The sequence below is a fragment of the Nannobrachium achirus genome (assembly GCF_963921795.1).
Source record: "Nannobrachium achirus genome assembly, chromosome: 16".
Classification (NCBI taxonomy): domain Eukaryota; kingdom Metazoa; phylum Chordata; class Actinopteri; order Myctophiformes; family Myctophidae; genus Nannobrachium; species Nannobrachium achirus.
Genome location: NC_137823.1, coordinates 19120346 through 19145762, shown reverse-complemented (window position 1 = coordinate 19145762; position 25417 = coordinate 19120346). Strand labels below are relative to the sequence as shown.

General features: G+C 43.1%; 1 protein-coding gene across 2 annotated transcripts in view; it reads right to left on the bottom strand.

Moving 5' to 3' along the window:
* cdc42bpb (CDC42 binding protein kinase beta (DMPK-like)) overlaps positions 1–25417 on the bottom strand; it is a 67769-nt gene that overhangs the window by 4351 nt on the left and 38001 nt on the right. Inside the window, exons 15-36 of one of the 2 annotated variants that reach the window (XM_080743933.1) lie at positions 25266–25371; positions 24454–24578; positions 23372–23489; positions 20747–20895; positions 19800–19897; positions 19304–19371; positions 18606–18686; positions 18419–18493; positions 17375–17480; positions 16697–16833; positions 15813–15952; positions 13126–13207; positions 12012–12228; positions 11374–11436; positions 10669–10907; positions 9263–9409; positions 8144–8351; positions 7504–7601; positions 6386–6470; positions 4979–5096; positions 3755–3872; positions 217–322 (exon numbers count right to left, since the gene is read on the bottom strand). In XM_080743933.1, coding sequence (XP_080600059.1) covers positions 217–322; positions 3755–3872; positions 4979–5096; positions 6386–6470; positions 7504–7601; positions 8144–8351; positions 9263–9409; positions 10669–10907; positions 11374–11436; positions 12012–12228; positions 13126–13207; positions 15813–15952; positions 16697–16833; positions 17375–17480; positions 18419–18493; positions 18606–18686; positions 19304–19371; positions 19800–19897; positions 20747–20895; positions 23372–23489; positions 24454–24578; positions 25266–25371 — 2684 coding nt within the window. The remainder of the gene's footprint in view (positions 1–216; positions 323–3754; positions 3873–4978; positions 5097–6385; positions 6471–7503; positions 7602–8143; positions 8352–9262; positions 9410–10668; positions 10908–11373; positions 11437–12011; positions 12229–13125; positions 13208–15812; positions 15953–16696; positions 16834–17374; positions 17481–18418; positions 18494–18605; positions 18687–19303; positions 19372–19799; positions 19898–20746; positions 20896–23371; positions 23490–24453; positions 24579–25265; positions 25372–25417) is intronic. The other variant, XM_080743934.1, reaches the window with a different exon arrangement.

Genomic DNA, 25417 nt, shown 5'->3' with positions numbered 1-25417 from the left:
CACACACACACACACACACACACACACACACACACACACACACACACACACACACACACACACACACACACGCACACGAACACACACACAGGTATTGAGCATGGGAAGTCGGGATATGATGATATGTTCGGAAATGTCACAGCTACAGACACACTCGACTGATTAAACACACAAACATAGCGGTATATAGAGAGAGAGTGTGAGTGTGTGTGGTACCTGAGGCTGTTCTAGTAATGTGTGTTCTGCTTCTCTGTTGGCGGGAGATACTGGACAGTGGGCGGGGCCTGTCTTTCACCGAGTCCTCCTGATTGGCCGCCGCACTCTGAACACACACGCACGCACACCAGTTAAAACCAGCCCGTAGACGCTCCAGTGAACACAGGTGAGTGATGATTGGACGGCGAGACGGGAGGTTAATCGGCCACACAGGAGAGTGAGGTGGGAAGCAAAGAGTTAAGAGAGAGAGGGAAGGAGAGGCGGACGACGACGTCAAATAAAAATACAAATAAAATAATAAATAGAAACAAATAAAAGAACGACAAGTTGTTAGGAAAAAACAGGAGACAGGAGAGAGAGTGAAAAAGGGATGAACGCCATGGAGAGATAAAAGAGAGAGAAGCCACATCCCAATACTCTGGTTTCTGCCTCCTCCACTCCTCCACTGTGAAACGGAAAGCGTTCGCGTCCCAAATGCTGTCCACTTCAACCCCGTGCGATGGTTAGTGGAGTGCCTCAGGGCTCTATACTAGTGTCTTCTCTGTTTTTGCTCTACGTTAAATATCTTCACTGAAAACAGACGATCTATCGAGCTTTCTGCGAACGTTCTCCCCGGGCATACGGACGCTGGGGTTTCAGTGGTGTTCATTTGCTTCTGGAGGAGAGCGAGGATTCATTGAGGATATTCTATGTCGGGCAGAAAGCTAATATCTCCAAATGTTACCTTCTTTATGTTGTTTCGTCACGTAATGCCCCAGTTCGTCGAACCAGTGTCAAGGCAAAGTACACAATGCATTCTGAGCTTGTAGATCGACAAGTAACGGTTAGGATCCACGTGGCAATTCCTTTGCAAAAGTGTCTTCTTTGGAGTACGTGTTTTTAACCGACATTAAGTCGTCCGTTCGGTGCTCCCGAGATCTTGCGACTCCCCGAACAGAACCGATTTAAACTCGGCTCTAAAAGTGGAATATGCATCGGCCCTTAGTGTCACCCCTGCCCCTCATCTCCTTGCTTGGAGGCGGGGCTAAGGCACGGGGAAACAAGTGAAAGATGCGAGGAGGGACATTTGAGCATTGGGACGAGGCTCCAGTGAGAGAGAGACAGAGAGAGAGGGAGAGAGAGGGAGAGACAGAAAGAGAGAGAGGGAGAGGCCTACCCTGCCCAGAGAGGAAGAGGAGGGGGAGGAGGAGCAGGAGGAGGAGTCCGTCTGCAGGAAGACCCCGGCGGACAGAGGAGTCATGTGATACACATGTTCAAAGTTGGAGGGAGGGGAGATGAGAGGGGGGCGGGGGGAGGAAGTGACATCACTGGACTGGAAGGAGAGGAGAAGAAAGGAAAGAGGAGAGGAAGGCCTCATTTATTCTCCGTCGCGCGGGGGTGTCGCCGAGCCAAAAAAAAATTTACTCGCATAAAAACTGTCAACCTTTCAAAAACAAACAGATAAGATTAGAGGTAAACTTCCGCACCCGGGACAGACCTAACTCTACAGCTCACTTTGCTATAGGCTGGGATGGCTCAAGGTGGAAGACAGAGTACAGCTACTTGCAATGGCTCTGGTCTTTAAAGATACTCAGAGGAACAGTGCCCATGTGTCTGTCAAACTTCTTCTCTAGAGCAGTGGTTCCCAAACGTTTCAGGTCGAGACCCATTCTACTAAACTGCCACCAACATGTGGAATGACCTACCAACAGCCAACCATTAAACTTCTCAATTCCCCAACCGCTTTTAGAACACCTAAAAAAAAGAACAGGACGGTCCTCAAATTATAATTGGACTTGGATAATTGCACCCAGAGAGTCAAACAACGCACCCCGAACTCAACGGCGGCAGCTATGTGGGAGTGGCATCCTCTAGCCCCCACCCCACTTTTTTTGTCTGTAAATTATGTCTAGTGTTGCCTTTAGCGTTCTTGCTGATAAGTATTTCATTGTAAGTATTGTGTATCCCGGTCGCGTGTATGTCTTGATAATTTATTGAGTACAATGGCGCACAATGGGCCTCACTGTTTTTAGTCTTGCTTTTTTAAACTATACTGACATAATGTTTTTCAACTTGGCTAATTAAGTAATCAATCAATCAATCAATCAAACTCACTTACAAGCCAACAACACATCGTCAGCTCATAGACTACTTCTCTTTTTTTGGCCCAGCGACACCGCCGTGCTACGAAGTATAAATCAGGCTAAGAGTATTTTTGAAGGAAAATTCACCAGTAGAATTTTCAAAAAAGAGAGAGATTTACAGGTCAGTTCATGCACATAATCCCTAAAAGAACCCTTATAAAGAGAGAGGAGTTGATGGGTGGAGAGGAAAGGATAGATTCTATCCCTCTGTCGAGATTAGATTGTAAAACTCATGGCATCATGCTGAGAAACACAAGAGTACAGATCAGATTATTTTACAACGGTACCACATGCAAGTACATTAGTAGAACAACACGGGAGTTTAGAATGTACTACCGTGCAACACAGTAAAACACAAGGTTGCAGCAGAATAGATAATATAATAGAATAAACTATAGACTAAAGTAGCATATTCTTATATGAGGCAAAGATTCTCCTATGGGATTTTCAAAAGAAAAGATAACAGCTGTGACTCAGGGGTATAGCGCCCTCTAGTGGCAGTGAGGTCAAGACTACAGTTAATAGTGGACTACAGAAGTATTATATTAAAATAGATAATATATATATATATATATATATATATATATATATAAATATATAATACTACAATAAATGCACAACATCTCAGTTCGGGTGTTTGTTCAGTAACAGGGCTCTCCCCGTTTCTCCAGCTCTTTAATAGACAGAAAATACATGTTCAGGTGGGTTGACAATTTCAGCCAATTAGGAGAGAGTACCCATTCATAGCTTAAATGTCTGCGTTGTTTCATATCTTCCAGTTTCGCTTGTTTAACCTGTATCCTGTTTGAGTTCTCCCTCCTGATAGGATGACTTTGATATCCTGACCTGAACAGTTATTTTCTGTAAATTAATTAAAGTGCTGGAGAGACAGAGGGGCCTTTTCTACCAAAAGAACCTTGGTTCAAGAACCAGTGCCGTTCAACTTTCTTGGAACCTTGGTTCGTTCTTGCGAACCGGCCGCGAACCGGCTTGAGTTTCCACCAGATTGAACCAGAGGAATCAAGGATTTTGTGGTTCCTGTTCCGAACCAACTTTTACGGTTCGGAACCAACTCGGTTCTCGTGGAAAAGCTCACCTCTGGTTCATCCCATATGCGGGAGAAAGAACCTGAACCGGTTCTTTGCTGGTCGAAAAGCGCCCTTGCTGAACACTCAATACACGCAATGATTACTATCACAATATAGTGAGTTAACCTTTTAACATTAAATCTTTTGTTTACACCAGAAAATATCACTTACTCTACCTTTAAAATAAACTACGTAGACTACAGTAAAATAATATTTAAACAGAAAAGACTACAATAGAATGTATTCAAACAGAACAGTCTACAGTAGAATGTATTCACATAGATCAGACTGCAGTACAACATATTGAATGAGAGCAGAGGACAGTACCAGAGGCAGATCCATCAGAACCTGCATTCCATCTCCTGGTCCCATGTGAGCAACGTGGTTGAAGTTTGTGGGGTGAGAAATCATCTTGGACCTCAACTCTGGGTCCCTTAACATCTCTCTGTACACACACAAGCACATGCACACGTTACATATGAATATATACTAATACTTATGGGACAATTTGCAGTTTGATTCGTCAAATGAATACGCTCTTTAAAAACTACTGCACAGTGATGTTAACTGTATAACATTAGACCTGATCCACTCTTTTAAAATGCCTTTCACCCCTTATAAATAATAACAAGACTAAAGCCAGGCCGTTTTTCAGGGCAAGGAGAGAGAGAGAGAGAGCAAGGGAATCAGTGGTCTGAAAATAAATACGAAACGGGTGGCAGTGTGAAAACGTTATGATTGACATAACACGAGGTCGATTTCTTTATTTACATGCGCCGAAACTCGCTCCTATATTCAGCCGCAGCAGTGTGCAACGACCTTAAGAGTCTAAAAGCCCCTATATGCCCCATGCTACATAACTGACATTGCCATTAGCCCTATTCACGGCCCGCCCACTCCGCAACTTCCTGGTGCTGAAGTCACGTTTTGAAGGGTATAACCCAAGCCCCCAGAACCCTGGGGGCGCTTTGAAGCAAAAAGTACATGGTGGCCGTTTGAGGTACTGCAGTTGGGTCAACTATTCATACAGTTAGTTCAGTTGAGGCAGATAGCCCCCCGCTGCCCCCGCCTCCCCGTTTCTCGCTCCCCGACCGTCGTGATTGGCTCAGAAGCCAAACAGTCGACCCAATACGTCACTTTTCAGAGGCTTTTCAAACGCGGAAGTACGCTTCATGCGCTGGGTGAGCAACTCAATGCAAGTGGACGGGCGGGGATATCAGTTGCCCTCTCTATTCTTATTATAACTCTATGGTATAACCCTGCTAAAAAAAAGCCCATAGAGTTAACACAGAAATCGCAAATTTAATGCAATTTCCGAATAGTGAAGTATAAAATACGGCTAGCATGATCAAGAACACAAGATAGTAAAAGGCACAAAGCATTATAATTCACAAAATAATGATTTGTTGGCTTTTAAGTCCAGCAATTTCTGTGTTATTTTACCCTTCAAAGCTGACGTCAGCACCAGGAAGTTGCTGAGAGGGCGGGCCGTGAATAGGGCTTATTGGACTGAATGCTATATTATAAGCAGGCAATATAAAGGGGAAGTACCTCCTCTGCTGGAGCCTCTCCTCCTCTGGAACCTTGAACAGGAACTTCCTCTTACTGCGCGTTCGAACCATCAACTTCTTGCTGTGTTCCGACAGCTCTGGAATAGACAGCTCGCCCTCTGGAGGGAGGACAGAACAGCATGGAGAGAGAAGACAAAAAAAGGTGGATGATGGATGGTTAGTTTTCACAGATTACAGGAAAGACAATAATGAATGAATTCAGGCATTTTGCCACTGTCTCTGTGTGGTATAACATGGAGATATTTCAAATCAAATCAACAATCATGAATCGATAATTCATTTATAAAGCATGTTTACAACAGCCGAGCTGAACCAAAGTGCTGTACATGGTTAACACAAAAGCATCAACAGACAATATGCATTAACACATAGAAAAATGTGAAAAAGTTCAAAACAAATTAGGTAAACTCAAATAACATTAAATGCAATTAAAATCCATGGAAAACAGATGGGTTTTAAGTAGGGCTTTGGGCACATCTGATGGGGAGGGGCGGTGAATTGCAGTTCATATTTTTAGTCTCTTGCATATACACAGTTCTTATAATAACTGATATAACATTTCTTTTTTAAAGTCAATGGGGTGTTTAAATGACCCAGGGGGATTTGATGTCAGGACATTGGTACTCTATTGCAGTGCTTTTCTAAACCTTTCCTCACACAAGGCACAGCTGTATTAATTTAACACCTTCTCAGCCTGGCCGTACTTGCTCGGACTTCCTAATTGGTCCAATCAGCCGGTCGTCTATTCCCGTACTTTTGATATAAATGATAATAATCAAAAAAAAAACGATCGGCCATTCTTCTCTGTGTCTTTTTGGAGCCATCTGAAACGGTTAAGATCCTCTCTCAATCATTTTCTGGGAGTGGGTGTGATACTCGTAGCATCCAGCAGGCCACGCCGTTGACTTACATTCTGGATGGATGGTTGGCTCAAGAGCCACTCCCTACCCTCCACGTTGTTGAAACTCGACAAGAAGCTCAAACAACATGGCTGGTCTTTGTCTCTGTTCGTGGATCGCGGTCTCAATCATGTTCGGGCGCCGCTTCTCTATCGCTCCTTTCCCTGCTTCGCCGCACGTAAACGAATGGAAGAGATCTCCCCTCCGCGTCGCCAAAGTAAGATCGCCGACCTCTGCAGCATGAATATACACGCTGTGCCGAGCACTCCATTACGTGTTGTTATCATGTGGGCTTTGTTTTTTTAAAACATGTTTGTAAATAAATAGCTTATTTCTTCGGCGCTACCTCTGTTCAGAGGGTTCTGCCGCGGCTTGCAAGGTGTTGTGCCACACTAGAAAGTGGAGTCTCTTCGGGTTCCCAAAAACGATCCAACGCAGTCAACCACTTTAATGTCCAAGGACACCGTGTGAGTTTGTGAGGTTTGTACCTGAGGACTCGTTGCTGAAGTAGATGAGTCTGGGTTGTTCTGATCCCATCAGGTTCAACGTTCCCTCCAAGTTCAGAGGCCTGATCTACACACACACAGACAGACGGACGGACAGACAGAGTTTAGGCTCATTATCATGTTAAATAAGTCAGTGGTTCTCAATCCTTTTCATCTGAAATATTTTGTGCCAGTAACCCCCCCATAGATACAAGATTTGTGTTGTTAAATGTTTCCAAGAAGAAATGTCACACTTTTTCGATGATCCCCCTTCAAAATAGCAGCTCTACAAGCTCACCTCGGGTCACAATGTGACCCGTAGTGAGCTTCTTAGATCTGCTACTTTCAAATAGCTGACGCAATGTAAATAGGTTTAAGGTGGATAAACTACTTCGGTAGGTAGCAACCTACGGTACGGTAGCAGCATTGTTGCTACCGTACATGCAGTCATTTAGCAGGGGACCCCCTGAAAGCCCCCTGGGGGTCCCCCAAAGACCCCACTTTAGCCCCTTTTCGACTGCAGCTTTAGCACCACACCACACCACACTACACCACACCACACCGCACCAGATAAAAATATCTACATTTTCCATTACACAATAGTACCCCTATCTGTAAGAAACAAATTTACCCTTTTAACTGTGATTATAATACAATATAAATTTGTATTACAACTATCCTAAATTATAATACACTATAATGGATTATAACTGTGATTATAATACACTATAAAGTATTAATGTATTACTATCGTAATTATAATACACTATAATAGATTATAATAGTGGTTATAACACAATAAAATCTATTCTCATGTATTACAACTATATCCTGGTGGTCTAAATGAAAAGTCAGTGAGTGATCAGTCATTATGAAGTGTTTGGCCCTGTTTGGCCTAGCTCAGACCTACTCTGGATTGGATACTTTTTAGTACCACGTTTAGTACCACTTTCACACCACTCTACCCAGGTCCTTGTAGTGGAAAACCTGGCACAAGTGGGCGGTGTGGTGTGGAGTGGTGTGGTGTTGGGCATGTGGAAAAGGGGCTTTAGAGAACCACAGAGTTAAAGATGTACTGTCCATGTCAAGAAGCATGTACTAGAAGGTTGCTGGTGGAATACCTTCCTGAGGGAGACGGTCTGGACCCAGGCTGTGGTGTGGATGTCAAACACGTCCACTCCGTACTCACTGTACACCGTTAGATAGGACGAGTTGGAGCCTGTACACACACACACACACGTTTGTATTACTACACTTCTGAGGACATAAAACATTTTAGGACGTCAATTTTACGATTTTTAGTTTTATTACCATCTTTAACCACAAGCCTAGAAATGTAAAATAGCAGCTATAAAGCTCAGTCTCCAAAAAAATATAGAATATTGTGTTATTCATATTCATTATGTTCCGTAAAATTCGAGATTAAACACCTGGGTCTCCCGCGTGAAATTCTAACATCTTAACCACTAAACCAAATGGACCGGGGGAGATATTAGACTTTTGAGGCCATCAGGCTGAGGTAGTGAGTCACTCTGCTACATCATTTTTTTATTTGGATTTTTATGGCATACAGCTGATGAAAATCTAAATTCCATAAGGACCATATCCGAGAATGTTTTACCAGCAAAGTGAACCTGCTTTTTGTAATCTTTTTGATTAATGTTATCCGGGTTGTAAGGCCGGATATCTTGGACAATAATAATGTCCAATCAGACAGGAATTGCACCTTTCTAGTTATCATTATTATGAAGTGATACGTACTGCATGCTACGGGCGTGGCGGGCCACATCAGCTCCTGTGTGCGTGAGCGTCGGCCCTGGGGGTCCACGTAGATGCCCAGCTGGCTGAAGCAGAGCAGCAGCTCCTCCGTGCCCACCTCCAGGGCATGCAGCGCGTCCAGGGGCTGCTGGGACAGGAAGGCCAGCGACGGGTCCCCGGGACTCACCAGGCTGACCGGGGACGACTCCCCCTGCAGATGGGGGGGGTCACAATCAGTGTTATTTTGATTGGCTCAGCAGCAGATGTGACCCAGAAACACATGAAGAAGTCAACTGTGTTTCCACACAGATATAAAAATCTCTGTCGCTGCAGTTCATTGGCGCTACCTGTAAAAAACTATTGGCGCAAGTCACTCATAGTGACTACTGGCCAATCACAACGCTTCTTTTCGGTGACATCAATTCAATTAAAAGGAGCTTTATTGGCATGAGGATACAAAATATTACATTGCCAAAGCAAAGTGCCTCTAGGAAAGAGGGAGTCCCGCAACTGATTGGCCTACCAAATGTCCCCTTCTGTGACGCATGCAGAAGTGTGCTTCAGAATTCTAGAAGCTTGCCTTAAAAATTGCCAATACTTTTTACAGACGCCCCAGAGCCGTAGGAGGCGTCTAGTCTACCTTTCTATGTCTATGGTGTTTCCAGTTCAAATCTGCTTCTGCTGAGCCAATCAAACGAAGCTACAGTATGAGAAACTGACCCAGAAAAGCAAATATTCCGGCTACCTTCTGGAAAAGGGAACTACAGTTATGAACAGAGTCTATTGCTGAGTTTAACAATTTCATGGTATTTTGGGGCATTAAACATAACTAAAAAGTACACTTCTGCTTGGCTTTTAGGCTTAGTAAACCACAAATTCCACAAGCAGTCATGACAAATAACTTCAATATACGAAGAAATTACACATTTAATAAAAAAAATTATAACAAATGGGAAATAGACAATCAACAAGCTGACAACGCATTGCGCCCGTTGTGCCCTTGTAGATCAGCAATTTCCCCTAGTTTTGGATGATGTTTGAAAAATCCTAATTTCTACATGGAAACAAATATGATTATAATTTTAATCCACGAATTGTGTAATAGTTGTGGAGCAGTCGTACCTGCAGGGCCAGCAGGGCGAAGCCGGATGGGTACCCCACACACAGCCTGTCCCTCACCATGCCCAGCCACTGAGCGATGCCTGGAGCCTGCACCTCCCACAGCTTACGGTAGTGAGGCTTAGACCTGGTGATCTCATAGCACTGCACCTGGAACGCAACACACACAGGGGGTCATCAATATGCAAGTCATGTCTGACCGTGGCAAATTTTTGGTTTTACACACCATTATAATGTTCTATTTCTTTTATTTAATACCCAATTACTGAACAGAACAATCAGAATATGAACAACACTGATTTACTATGGCACATTATGAGTCCACTACCAGCGGTTTCCAATGTTTTATTTGCAAGGACCCCCTTAACTCTATGAGACTTACAGACCTGTTATGGTCATTCAGGGATATCTCTTTATGGTAATATTATTGTACGTTCATTTTGTATGTCCGTGGCAAAAAAAATATTGAATTTTGACAAAAGTGTCCACCAGGGCATTACATTAAGGCTTGTTCCATGAACAAGTAATAAATCCTTCCGGGCAAGTTCATTAAAAAAGTACTTTGTGTGTTTCTTGGTTTCACTTTTTCTGTGACACTCCTGGCAGCTTTGTGCTGTATGCAGACTATGTACAGTACTGCCTGCCCATACTATGGAGCAGAGGGTGGAGGAGGGAGCAAGGGGGTCGTTAAAGTCCTTTTGTTATTCATTCTATTTCAATGTCTGACTCTTATGCATGCATTTAAGAAAGAAATTACTGTGAAATGTCTATCTGGACAAGTGACCTTTGTGCCCGGAGTGAATGGGAAATGTGAATGGGAAATGTACTCAAAAAGTTTAACTCATTTGCTGCCAAAAACGAGGAACCCGAGAATTTCGCGATGTACCACCCTGCCACGCCCGAGGAACCCGAGAATTTTTGAAAAAAAAAAGAAAAAAAAAAATCTTTTTTTTTCAAAAGTTTTTTTTTTTCAAAAAACATTTTTTGACCCCAAAACATTTAGTAGGCATGATAGCGATCGCGAAATTGCATGTTTAACCCCCATAGCAACCCCATCTTTCAAACATGGCAGCCATCTTTGTTTACATTTTAGGAAAACATAATGGCTGCTATCTCATGAATGCCTGAACGGATTTCCATTCTGATTTCTTTGTTTGAAAGCTGTGAGCAATGTGGACACACGTGGTGCATTATCTAGGCATGGGTGTGCATGATCCGTGCACTATGAATTACATGGAAGTCTATGGAGACAGTTTGGCAGAATTAGAGTACGAAGGTATTGTTAAATGGCAGCAGATGAGTTAATGTCAAACCCTGTCCACTACAAGCCAAGACAGACAGCCAGACAGACAGCCAGACAGACAGACAGACAGACAGACAGACAGACAGACAGACAGACAGACGGGTACCTGTCTCTTGACGGCGGCCAGCAGACAGCTGGGTCCCCCGGGTCTCAGCTGGCCGGTGGTGAGGGCCTGGCAGCCCTTGGTGTCGGTCAGCTTCATGTCGTAGGACTCCGCCCCCTCCAGCACCCCCCACGGGTAGAGGTGCACGTGCCGGCTCCGCCCGCACAGCAGCGCCACCAGCCTCTCCCTGGGAATCAGGTCGATCTGCACCACCTTCTTACAGTCTGCGGCACGCACGATCACTGCACGCACACACACACAGACAAAGAAGACCTCAGTATTAGTAAAGCCACTTGTTCTCAATATTTTCAGCCCGCAACGCCCAAAATAACCACATTTTAACATGGGACCCCACACCCTGACGAGCACTAAGAGTTGAGGCATTACATTTTGTATAACATGGTTCTATTGTGAAAATAGCAAATCTACACGCTCACAACGCCTTTTCACAATTTCTGCCTCTAATATTTGACAATTTGTCCAATGTTTAATTTGTCATTTTAGGTATTAAAAAGTCCTTAAATTGTCACTTTAGAAATGTGCATATACCCTTTAACACTTACACTTTATGTTGGTTTGTTAGTTAATCATCTGGGGACCCCACCAAAATAATTTTGGGAACTCTGAGTTAAGCTACTAGAAGAAGTGTCTTCGCGCATGTGTGTGTGTGTGTGTGTGTGTGTGTGTGTGTGTGTGTGTGTCTCTCACCGTCTCTGGTAACCTCTACAACAAACAGCCCCTCCTCTGTCCCAAGAGCGATACGCTCCCGATCTGTGAGAGAGAGAGAGAGAGAGAGAGAGAGAGAGAGAGAGAGAGAGAGAGAGAGAGAGAGAGAGAGAGAGAGAGAGAGAGAATAGTTAGATAAATGAATCAATTTGGTTTAGTTGGCTTTAATGAAGGTTGTGTTTTAATCCCCAATTGAGGTCACATCATGGCTCACAGAGTGATACACAAAGCTTATACAGTACATGTCCAGTAGGCAGCTAGAATCCATATACATAGCCGGTAAAATAGTGTCTCAATCTCAATTTATGTCGTTTTTAGTTTTTCCACATGAGACATGTCGTTATAACGACGTAAAAACAGAAGACTTCTTCATCTTTTCTATTGCTATGACCACTTCCAAATACTCTTCAATCTTAATACAACAAACAACCACAAACCGCTTGTTGACCGCAAACAGCTGATCAACAAGCTCACAACATGTCGCCCCTTGTTCATCAGCTGTTCGCGGTGTGATTCCATGGAAGACATGCTGCCATCCAAACGACTGAAATCAGTCGTAGAGACTGAGAACTTTACTGTGTGTGTGTGTGCGCGTGCGTGCGTGCGTGCGTGGCCCTCACCCAGTATAGCAGCAGACAGGGTGCTCTTGATAGCGGGCAGAGAGGAGTCGTAGGCCTCGTGCAGGACGTGCACGGAGGGGCTCTTCAGACGGTTCTTGGTCAGGATGTTCTGCAGGCCCTCCAGGATGCCCACCCACTTCCTCTTCTCCGCCTCGCTCTCCGCCAGCACCAGCAGAGACACCACCCGCGCTGGAGAGCTGAGCAGCAGCGACGTCACCTGCACCACCACATGATGACAAAAATGTTGAAGACAAGTTAGTTTGGTTTATTTCGATCCTCTAGAACAGCGTTTCTCAAACTGTCAAATGTCAAGGTCTCCCCTTAACTCTGACAGGGTACAAATGGAACCAAATGGACCCGTTAGGGTTCATTTGGTTCCATTTGTATAATGTTAGAGTTACATACCTGTATGGGTCAATTTAGACCCCCATAAAGTACCGGGTAAGTAACCCACAAAGTCGCTGGAATCCACTTTGAGAACCACTGCTCTAGAACAGCGTTTCCCGATTTTTATGGGTCCCTTGTTTTTTTTTGCTTCCTGCATTTGGTTTTTAATTATTATTATTATTTCAAAACAATTTCAAAAAACATTTCCCAAAAAGTTAAGATTTTCATGAATGGTCACACATCACAAATCTGTCCTTTTTTTGAGCGGTGCTCCTGGAACAGGAGCTATACAGTAGCTCCAACATTTGTCTTTGTCCGGTCAAAAACCAAGGGGAAAAACCTGTTCAAAAATGTCCGGGGTTTAAGTAAACTGAAGCACAGCTACATCAGGCTTAGATATGGCCTCCATCCTGGCACAAACGGCTAAAAGTATGTTGTGTATAATGCCATTTTTTTGGGTGGAAAAACATGTTCAAGAATGTTCAAAGTTTGTTGTACGCCAGGGTTCCATGGGCTAAGCTTAGCACGATGCGCTGTGAAAGTCTAGCGGGACGCTTGATGAAATTAACTCATAAATAGCACCGCTCACTTCACACTAGGTGTGATTTTCATATTTTATTTAACAAAAAGAGAAGATTTGTGAAGAAATAAACAAGCCAAGGGGTTAGGATTAGGGTCAGGGCTTATTTTAAAGGTCAGTGTTAAAAGGTCAAAGGTCAGGTCATACCCTGAAGATACAGGGGACATCTTTCCTGGTGGCGTGGATGACGTCAGAGGCCAGAACCGAACTGACCGAGAACTCATCATCTCTGCAGGAAAAAAAAAGAACAGCATCAGTACACACACGTACGTCGTACGCACACACTTCTGTGTAATGGACAGTCACTATTCCTATTTTGAGCATCGTATTTATGTTATTTGCTGCTGGATCCTGTAACGTGCTTTATTCTCTAATACTGCATGCCGTGGCATGCTGCTCATGTTATCTCCACATGGAGACACTAGGCCTGTGACGATTCACTTTTTCCCGATTCGATTCGATTTCGATTCATTGGGTGACGATTCGATTATATCACAATTAATTGCGCTTTCCTGCGATTTGCGATTCGAATCACGATTATTGCGATTTTTCCCCAAAACTTACAGCTTTTTTATATTGAAACATTTTAAAACAATTCTAAACAATATAAAACATTAAAATTTGAATCATATACTTCAAAATCAATGCAGCCAAATAAAGTCAGTCAATCTTTCTGACATTTATTTCAGCCAAAGTGCCAGTGGTACAACATTACAACATGTTCCTGGTCAAGATGCCAGAAAACACAGAACACAACAGTCATAAATAAAAGATAAAAGAAAAATCGCTGTGCTGCAGGCACCGATCGATCACAGCATGAAATCCATAAATTCTTCTAATTTGTCACTGTAGCAGCATTTATATATTTAATGATTCCTCTTACTCAACATTGACATTGTATATATTAATTCAATTCAACTTTCGATTCTAGTCCTAGTCCTAGGAAAATTCCTCCAAAAGAAAAAAAGAAAAACGTTTTACTATAAACACAGTGGCAATATTGTCTGCCCTTCATTATGTTCAAGGTTACTTGGTTATAATGGTTAATAACATATTCCTTTAAAAGTAGAATCAATAATAGGCCAAAGCCCTTAAGATTGTTTTTCTGTACACTATATTACACATTTGGGATCCTTGCTCTTGGCATGAAAATGTTTGAGAACCACTGTTCTTAAACAATATCAGACAGCAACATTTCTGTTTGACTGACATTCCCCGTTTTTTTTTTTTTTTATAGACCTGTTTGCTCGCAAAAACAGGATCTGGCAACACCTTTTTATAGACCTGTTTGCTTGTTTCTGTGTCAGAAACTGAATGGCAACGCTTCATCCTCCTTTTTAGCTGCTAAACGTTAGCTCCTATGGAAATGACTGTTTTAAACTCTATAAGGGAATTACAAACTTTATCCTTCGATCAACAACAACTGTTGTCCATATCTACTCCAATGGCTTTGGAATTATGTTTTTTTTTTTGGGAAGTTTTACAGCAACGTGACTGAGTAGTTATCTCTCATGTCGCACACAGAGAGGGAAGGAGAGAGACGTTAACTGGAGCCTGCACGCACACACACACACGCACAGACACACACACACTCACACACTATGTCAAATTAGGGTCATTCTAAACGAGCCTCGTTAAACACCGCTGGCTGGCAATAGTGTTGAAAACGCATCGTGTTCACTTCCAAGCAACTTGGAGCATAACATTGTGGATTTTACTTTGAGATGACAACAGCTACAAAGGTAAAAGTAAGCTACTTATATTATGATCTATGATGAATTATTCCAGTGTCAGTGGTGTATGTATCCAAGAGCAGAGCAGTTTTCTCTCTACTCTGTGTGCGTGTGTGTAGAGGGGAGAAACGTGGCTCACAGAGAAGTGAACTGCCGCACGCATGCACATTGCACACACACACACACACACACACACACACACACACACACACACACACACACACACACACACACACACACACACACACACACACACACACACACACACACACACAGAGAGAGAGAGGGGGAGAGAGAGAGAGAGAGAGAGAGGGGAGAATAACGGCTCTCCTCTGTCTTTCGCTTTTTTTATTTTTTTTTATAAAATCGGGAAAATCGATTCTGAACTTTGAAAATCGATTAATTGAATCGCCGGCCTTAACATCGCGATAATATAGTGAATCGATTTTTTTGCACAGGCCTAGGAGACACACATGCATTTGGGTCTCCATCCGGAATCAATGGGGGTACATTTACTATAATCAAATTGTTGGCTTAAGAATGTGACAAAAAATAAAAATAAATATTGTTGAACTCAAGTCTCCATGGGGTGAGTGAGTAATCAATAGAAAAAAAGTCATTTTAGGGGTGAACTTCTACTTTAACCGTAAGACTAAAGCCGAAAAAATGAGAGCTTAAGAGATTGGCTCTCAAATTCTTCTCTACTTGTGGGGACATTTGGTCCTTACAAGCAGGGCAGGAATTTCAGGGAGGCCATGAAGGCCATGGCCGTTGTTGCCCCTCAGTTTGGCCTTGTGGCCCTTCAAAAAATTGGCTTGACCTGAGGTCATGCCATTTTATTTGGTTATTTGATGGCCTTCCTGCCCTGGCATTTGGCCTTTGTGCCCTCAAAAAATGGACAACCCCAAAGGCCGAGTGGCCTTGCCCTTGCCTGGTTAATAAACCAGAACGAACACAACCACACCCCCTGACGGTAGTGGTGGTGTAGTACCAAAACGAAGTGTGTAATAGAGGCTGGCAATGCCAGGCAAGCCTTGCCCCTAAGATGACGAAATTCCAGGCCTGCTTACAAGTATAGTAACATAAACACACACACAGTACCTGAGGTCTAGGACCTGGCTGGCCACCACTCCAGGCTGGGTGGACTTCCCCTCAGGAACCTCGTACAGGAAGAGCTTGCAGTCACACACCACGGCATAGGCCCGCTGCCAGCCTTTCTTCACCCCTGTAGGCTTAGGAATCTGACACGCACACGCACGCACACACACACACACACACACACACACACACACACACACACACACACACACACACACACACACACACACACACACACACACACACACACACACACACACACACACACACACACACACACACACACAGTTAGTTGTATTGTTAAATGTTGGGTACAGGCACATACGAGTAAAACTTCTTTTAGTTTGGCGCCCAGTGTTTGTTTATTTTTGATGGAGCTTCATATGGAATAATCCCAAAGTTTGGATCGTCACATTGGAATCCCACTGGCTGTGTTTGACAACCCAGTTGTTTACCAGCCGACATTGAGTCCTTTACTCTTTTTAATAAAGGGTTAATTGCCAGAATATAGAGAGCTGCTGACCTTGTTTTACACCCCTCTTAATTTCAAATGTTTCCGTTAAGACCCCATTTACATTGACCTGGACAGTAGACTCTGAATGTAGCAACTTAATCAAACTGATGAAATCTTGTTTAAAACCATATACTTCTAAAACTTCCCTCCAATACTCTCTGGAAAAAAAAGTCCTTTACCACAACCACGAGCAATCCACATTTATTGTTGTTTCGGCTAGGCTAATAACGCAGATGACACGACATTTGAGCCGAGCAACAGTTGATAAGGTTCGACTGTTGCTTGGTAAAAGGCTTCTTTGGACACATGTTCCAAGAAGACACCATTTAAAAGCAGAACATCCATGTTTCGCTGATTTTTTCGAGCGTCTCACCCTGACGTAGCCTTTGTAGGCCGTTCCGATGCCTCTCTGTACATCGATTCCCAGAGGCCTCTTGGCCTGCTCGGGGGGGATGGGACACACTAAGGGGGCGTGGTCTTTACAGGCCACGTGGCAGATGAACGAACACACTGTTGGAAGAGAGAGAGAGAGAGAGATGAGGATGATGATGTCAGCATCAACACCAAGGTTGACATACAATAAATGCAACAGAGACTCCAGATACTGTCCAAACTTCAGAACTAAAATGGCAGTCTGTTTGATCAAAGAAATCACACTCGCCTTTGGATAACCTGGTTTAACTCACACTCACCCTTTCACATAAGACCCAACTATCATTACAAATGAATGTATGTATGACAATTTATTTTTCTACTTCATATGCCGACAGCTTGACAGAAATACACGCAGCTGATGAGAGCAGCGAGCTGCAGTGTTCATCATCTCGTTGTGTGATAAGAGAGCTCCTTTCTGCCACCTGGTGGTGATTCCATTCAGCTGAGCACTAATAGTAACACATCAGAGTAAGAAATATCACAGCTTGATAACAAGCTTAACAAGCTGTTTTCCATCCACATTTACCAGACTCTGACTTGTGGATGACACTGTGTGTGTGTGTGTGTGTGTGTGCGTGCGTGCGTGCGTGTGTGTGTGTGTGTGTGTGTGTCATACCTTCACATGCGTATCCCTGTCGTATGAGGCCCACCATCAGAGAGGTGCAGTGGGAGCACTGGGTTGGACTGGAAAACGTCTTGATGCTCAACTGGTGAGCTTTAGGCTGCACACGTGCAAGTGCACACACACACACACAAATTGCATATTAACAGCACATTCCCTTATGAGACACGTTGACGTGATGTCAGTGGTTCCCAAACGTTTAAGCAAGAGACCCAAAAGAGAAATGTGATATCTTCCCGGGACACAAACTAGTACATAAATTAATAAATATTTTTTTATTCATGGGAATTCTTTGATTTTTGGGGGGTATTTTCTTTAACTCATTGAGTGCCAATCCCGAACTAGTTCGGCTTTATTAGCGTATCGTAGAGTGCCGATCCCGAACAAGTTCGGCTTTTAAAAAAAAAAAAAAAAAAAAAAAAAAAAAGAAATTTTTTGAAAAGAATTTTTTTGATTTTTTTTTTTTTTTTTTGGACCCCATCAAATCTGGTGAACATGATTTCAATCGCGATTTTGCATGTTCCACCCCCATACAACCCCATCTAACATACAGGGCAGCCATTTTTGTTTACATAACATGTAAAACATAATGGCGATTATCTCAAGAATGCCTGAACGGATTTTTTTGTTTGAAAGCTGTGAACAAACTGCACAAATCCACTCCAATGCAATCCAGGATTGCATTGGATTTTTTAGAGCTCATTCTTCTCTGTTTTTTTTCCCATGCATGAGGTGTGCAAGGTTTAATCATGGCTAAGTTGACGAAAATAAGGCTTCTAAAATGCTTGGTAGCCAATAGCTAACTTCAAGCTAACTTCATCCTCTTCCTGTACATGCACAAAGGAAAGTGTTCAGGCAAGGCATGGCTCCAGGGCTTGGGCATGCATTACCAGCATATCTCTATTATTCTCTGGTCACTGGGCGCCCTCTAGTGGTGATAGGCTGGCATTCAATGAGTTAATTTATGATTTTTTTTAAAAAATGTATTCAATTATTTTGGTCTAAATAGTTGTAAATACTAATAGAAACGGGGCGTACCTTTGGATGGGTGAGGTGTGACGTCTGATAGGTGGAGGAGGGGGTGGGAGGGGCCACAGGAGATTTAACCGGTTCCTAGACAGACAGACAGACAGAATGAATAACAAACCTCATTATCAATGTGTGTATCATTATGTGGGTTTTGTGTGATCAGTGTGTCGAGTGTGTGCATGTGTATATCACTCACTTCCAGTTCAGGGGTCTCACAGGGGGAAGTGGGTGTAGAAACAGGTTTCTGGGGGGCGTCTATCTCAGTGACAGAGCTAGGCTGTGGGACGGAGAGAGAGAGAGAGGGTTCAAAGGTTAAAGTGGTCAGAAGCCATGTGTACCTGTGATATTTCAATGCTAATATACTACACCTTAATGCTAACACACACACACACACACACACACACACACACACACACACACACACACACACACACACACACACACACACACACACACACACACACACACACACACACACACACACACACACACACACACACACACACACACACACACACACACACACACACACACAGTAGTCTAACATAGCCAGACAACTACTCCACAATCTCTGAAATGCTACATAGTCTGGAACTACAGTTCTGATTTTGGCAACGTCACTTTTAACTCTGGCAGATTCCTCTGGTTTCCAGGCTAGAGTCGCAAAGGAATTTAGCCAGGATAACTGGAAAACAACTTGATCCACTATATCTAGCTTTTATTAAACAAGCCACTGGCATGACCACAACACTTCAATATATATAGAAACACCCTTTGAGGGACACACTGACAGACTGAGGTCATTGGGGACTCATGGGGAGTGGACAGACAGACAGACAGACAGACAGACAGACAGACAGACAGACAGACAGACAGACAGACAGACAAACTCACTCTAAAGGCGAGGGGAGACGTGTTGAAATATTCAAAGATGGAGTCCTGGAAATCTGGAAGCTTCAAACCTGAGAGACAGAGAGAGATGAGGAGGGGAGAGAGAGAGAGAGAGAGAGAGAGAGAGAGAGAGAGAGAGAGAGAGAGAGAGAGAGAGAGAGAGAGAGAGAGAGAGAGAGAGACAGAGAGAGATGAGGAGGGGAGAGAGAGAGAGAGAGAGAGAGAGAGAGAGAGAGAGAGAGAGAGAGAGAGAGTTAGGAGATGAGTTGTGGGCAGTTTTAGTTCATTGTAGTTATATACGGAAATTGCAGGAGAACACCGGCAATTACCGGACTAATGTGACCTCTGAATGGGAAGGATTTAAGATCTAGGAGGAGTTGGGAGATGTTAGGAGTTAGAAGATGAATTATAAGAGTTAATAGGTGGAGTTTTCAGAGCAGTTTGGAGTCAGAAGATGAGTAAGAGATGAGTTGGGAGCAGTTCTACGAGGAGTACCAACCTTTATCGGAGCGGGAGCGACTTTCCTCCAGCTCCATTCTCAGAGTTTCCATCTGCTCCTCCATGTCCTTGCTCCTCCTCTCTGACTCCTTTAATTTACTGTTAACGACAAGAACAACATCCACCCATAACTATTCAACCTGCCTCCAAATGGCATTCAACACGATCCTATATTAACATCCTACATTAACATCAGGACTTGCTTGCAAGGTGCATCGATTGTCCGTTCCGAACAAACACTGTTCAAATTGATTTGTATTTACTAGCCGCGGACCCCCAAATGAAAATGTTTTGTGCCAGGACCACCAGAAGATATGATTTTTTAGGGATGTGCGTCAAATTCAACCCTACCTAGGGTGTGGGCACTGATGACGCAGAGGGGAGAACATGCCACAAAGCGTCCCCTGGTGGGAATCGAAGCGACAGCGCTACCCCATTGATGGTGCTTCTCATTGGTATTTCTTACCTTTACAGTTTACAGTTTAGGCATTTAGCAGACGCTTTTAATCCAAAGCGACTTACAATAAGCAGATAAAATATCACAATAATAAACAAGATTAAATGTCAGTACATCAACAGCAATATAACAAATGCAAATGAATATCTATCTAGAAAAACAATATAATCTGTAAAGAAAAATACAATTATAAAAAAGGTTTCTAAAAAAAAACCTAAAAAACAAATGCTAACTAGCTTCATGTATGGACATTGATTTTCCAGTAGTGCTAAGGGTTTTGGTGGAGTCTGAAAAGGTGAGTCTTCAGTCCACTGCGAATTGCTTCACATCCGACAGTACTTTCCTTGCTCTGTATCTGTAACTTTGTAACTTTTAACTGCTGTGCTGCACCTGGTCGACTGAAATTCCCCCGTGGGATCAATAAAGGTATCAATATCTATCTAGCTTAAATATGACAAAAATCCAACTATAACAAGAACATTGATAATGACCTTTCCAAGGCAATGTTGGCAGCTTTGATTTTGCGCAGCTCTTCCTGGATGAGCTGCTTGGCTCTGATCTCTGTCTCCAGGGCAGACTGAAGCTCCAGACGAGCAGACATGTCCAGCTTCTGACTGCGACGCACCTTCCACAGAGGGTCCTGCACGCACACGCACACACAGAAAATTGATTGATTTATGTCCATGTAAGCAGGAATTAAAGAAAAAAGATATTGCGAAATATTTTGTCAGGACAAGTCCTAATGTGCGATTTGTGAAAACTGAAACAGCCACCCACACTAGCGCCGTTTCCTAAACAATTATCACAATATGATTACATATTTTTAAATGTTTTAGTAATACTATTCCTGCTGTTCAAAACACTGACGACCAGGTGAAGAAATCACAGACTGACTAAGGCTTTAACCTTTGTGTTTAACCATTAGTGTTTCATGGGAGATGCTCGTAAGAATATTCAATTTGCTCTACTCTTAAATAACCAGAAACTCGTGCAATGATAACCGAAAATAGACGATCTAAAAGCTCGTAGATCGGCTAAGACATTTATGGAAATAATGGAATCCAATGATTGAAAGCAGTCGTGGCGACTGCAACCTTTAATCCATAAGAGATACAGTACAAGGACACAAATATTTGCATGGTGCTATAAAACAAAAAACACCCCTCATGAGTATATGTAACAGTGTCTTCGACATATTTGGCAGCTACAAATAATAGAAGAGAGTATTGCATTGTGCAAGCAGCTTAGCTACTTTTTTCCACTTCAATATCCCAAGTTGTTGGAAAGCCTCACCAAGCCAACCTATGAACATGTCCTAACATATAAACATAGCTTTGTGATGCTATCAAGGAGTGACAGGTATTTAATGACTTTGGTCACAAAAGCTTCCTCTAACACTTCCCGTTGTTTTCCGAGGCACACTGGAAGCACCGTGACCTGGCATAAATGGATGGAATAGCCTACTTTGATTACCGTAAGCAATGAAATCTATTTTGTTATTCATTTCTTTATTAGTAGCCATGCAATACGTGGGATAATCGGCGGTGAGTGGGTCATTATTGAAAAATGATTAAACCCCAACGCCAGAGCAGAGGGGTTTTTATCACCCTGTCGGGGGTTCATTTCTCAATAATGACCCGCTCCCCAGTCTCCAGTGATTTATCCCTAGTGAGCTTGTCGATCTGATTTTCTCTGCAAAATTCTTCCCCGCGATAGGAATGCTGGGGTTTAAGTGGTTAAGGGGAGGAGAGGGGAGAGAGGTAACTCTATGCAGTATATATATCTATGTGTAGAATGTAGTTCTATGCAGTGTATATCTATGTGTAGAATGTAGTTCTATTCAGTGTATATCTATGTGTAGAATGTAGTTCTAGTCAGTATATATCTATGTGTAGAGCTGAATGAGGTCTGTCTCAGACCCAGTTCTGTTCTGGGTGTGTGTTGGTCCACAGGGGGACCTGTAACCCACTTCACTGATACTAATGAGAACACCTAGCTGTCTCACTGCTCTGCCTGTCTCACTGCTCTGTCTGTCTCACTGCTCTGTCTGTCTCACTGCTATGCCTGTCTCACTGCCATGCCTGTCTCACTGCTATGTCTGTCTCACTGCTCTGACTGTCTCACTGCTATGTCTGTCTCACTGCTATGTCTGTCTCACTGCTATGACTGTCTCACTGCTATGTCTGTCTCACTGCTATGACTGTCTCACTGCTATGTCTGTCTTACTGCTATGTCTGTCTCACTGCTCTGACTGTCTCACTGCTATGTCTGTCTCACTGCTATGTCTGTCTCACTGCTATGTCTGTCTCACTGCTATGTCTGTCTCACTGCCATGACTATCTCACTGCTATGTCTGTCTGTCTCACTGCTCTGCCTGTCTCACTGCTCTGCCTGTCTCACTGCCATGCCTGTCTCACTGCTCTGCCTGTCTCACTGCTAGGCCCGTCTCACTGCCATGACTATCTGACTGCTATGTCTGTCTCACTGCCATGCCTGTCTCACTGCCATGACTATCTCACTGCCATGCCTGTCTCACTGCCATGCCTGACTCATGTCCCTCTGGCCTCTTCCTCCGTGTGGAAGAGTTGAAGTGTCACCTGTGTAATGATGACTCTGTGTTTTGGCAGCCTAGGGCATGTGCACAAGTTGGTTGTGAGGGGCTTGCAAATGGCAGGCCTCTCCAAAAGGAGGGCCAAACAGTTACTGAGCAAGATATTGCTCAGTATCAGCCATTATAGGAAGCAGCTCAATTTGGAGGAGGTGTTGTTTCCATTATCAATGATTAATGTCTGCCGTGTCTGACAATAATGTCAAACTATACTGTATGAAACAATGTTCTGTTCTATGCACTTTATAACTCACTACATTCCCATTGTCTGACTGCACTGGCATTGTTTATGCCCTTTGTACAAGGCATCTTTGTACTTCTGTTCATGTGGACATGAATAGGTGGAGATATGCTTTATGTGATGGTGGAGATATGCTTTATGTACATATGTCATGGGGAGAAGTACAATAACACAACGAGCACAGGGCTCAGACCACAGTTATACTGTAGCTGCTAGAAGGATAAGCTGAACCATAACAAGATAGACTGTAACATAAACAATAGCTACCAGGCCGTGTGTTACCATAGGTCTACTGAGTCCAGTGGATCGGAGAGAGTCCAGCTCTTCTGTCATCTTGGACGCCAAAGCTTGAAGATAACCCCGGGCGTCCTTCTCATCACTGACCCTGCACATGCAAACAGACAGACACGTGTCGTCTTATTAAACTCTAAAATTAAGGACAGCGTCTACAACGCAGAGATTTAGGCCTGTCAGGATTATTATATTATTAACATTTTACTTGATGATTAATTAAACACACAAATAATTGCGATTCATATTTAGTTGTGTTTCGAAGGCTTCGAACAAATAACCTAAATATAAAAAGGAATAACATTTATAAAATTTGTAATGTTTAATCGTGGAAATTATTTGATTTTTAAAATCTTTTAAAATAATATATACATTTACATTTTTTTAGTAGTAGTAAATGGAGGAAAACATAAATGAGATATTTACTCGTGACCCATAATCATTGGTCTGTAACCCACATAGGGGTCCCGACCCCTTGTTTGGGAACCACTGCTCTAATGTAACTCATGTGATGTAAATACTGTGAGTAAAGTAAGTGTCCCGTAAACTGACCACTGTATGATCTCAGTAAAGTAAGGGTCTAGTGCAAGGGTCTCCAACAGGGGGTCCGGGACCCCTAGGGGGTCCTCAGAGTTACTACAGGGGGTGTGATAGAAACCTTTTTTCTCCTTTTTTTATATTAACCACTTGAACCCTAGCATCCACATACTGAGAACTTTAGACAAAAATAGCTGATCTACAGGCTCACAACGCCTCGCGCTGTGAGCTTGTAGATCAGCTATTTTTGGCAAACAGGTTTGGTGTAGAGGGGGAAAAAGAGCAGACTAAGTACAGCGTGACAGGTCAAGTTTATTGGCGGTTCAAGTGGTTAAATATCTGAAAACACAAATTGACATGAATCCAAAATACACTGATGATTGTGCTGTCAAACAATGTAACTTTATGGAATCTATGAACAGGTTGTGGGGGTCCCTGCTTCATCTCTCTCTCAACTAAGGGGTCCTTGGCCTGAAAACGTTGAAGACCCCTGCAGTAAAGTAAGTGTCTAGTGAACGTACCACTGTATGATCTCAGCGATCTGAGCCTCCCAGTGAGCCACGCTCTCCTTCTTAGACGCCAGGTCCTGTAGTTCATCTTCCAGCTGGCGATTCTGAGCCGTCAACCGATCTACAAACACGCACAACTGGAGAGGACAGCGCTCGTTATAGGAACGTGTTCTGTGTAGATCTACAAACACACATTATTTAACCCATTTAGGCCTAGAATTATTGAATGCTTTAACCAGTGAAAAATAGCAGATATACAAGCTCACAGCGCGGCACCGAGTGCCGCGCTGCGAGCTTGTAGATCTGCTATTTTTGTAAAAATCATGAAAATGTGAGCAAATCTTTGAATATATGTATTTTCAAAGCGAACGTTTGTAACTCAAATTTTGCTTCTGGGTGGTCCCTGGAACTAGATATTTTGAAATGGGGGTCCGTGGCCAAATAAATATCATTTTGGGGGTCCTTCACATGAAAAGGTTTGAGCACCACTGACATAGTAGTCTCTCAAGAACAGACTAACTGAGCTCCATTTAAGTGAAAAGGACATTTTCTTTGACGATGTTGATGGCTGGCATAGAAACATGGGTTTTTCAAAAAATCTTAGAAGGATTCAAAAGACACTTATAGAATCGGGTCAAAATTCAAAATTTCACGATTTTTCAAAAATAGCAGATCTACAAGCTCGCAGCGCGGCACTCGGTGCTGTGCTGTGAGCTTGTATATCTGCTATTTTTCAATAGTTAAAGCATAAAATAATAATACACTATAATTTGTACCCGTTCTAAATGGGTTAAATGTTAGTAAGAGAGGTGACAGGGTCTCACCCGGTCTGTCTCTGCTGTTAACTTGCGGTTGTCATCAGTCAGGATGTTTCTTTCTCTCTCGTGTTTCTCCTTCAGAACTGATACTGCTTCATCCAGCTCTGTTTGTCTGTACGCACGCACACGCACACGCACACGCACACGCACACACACAC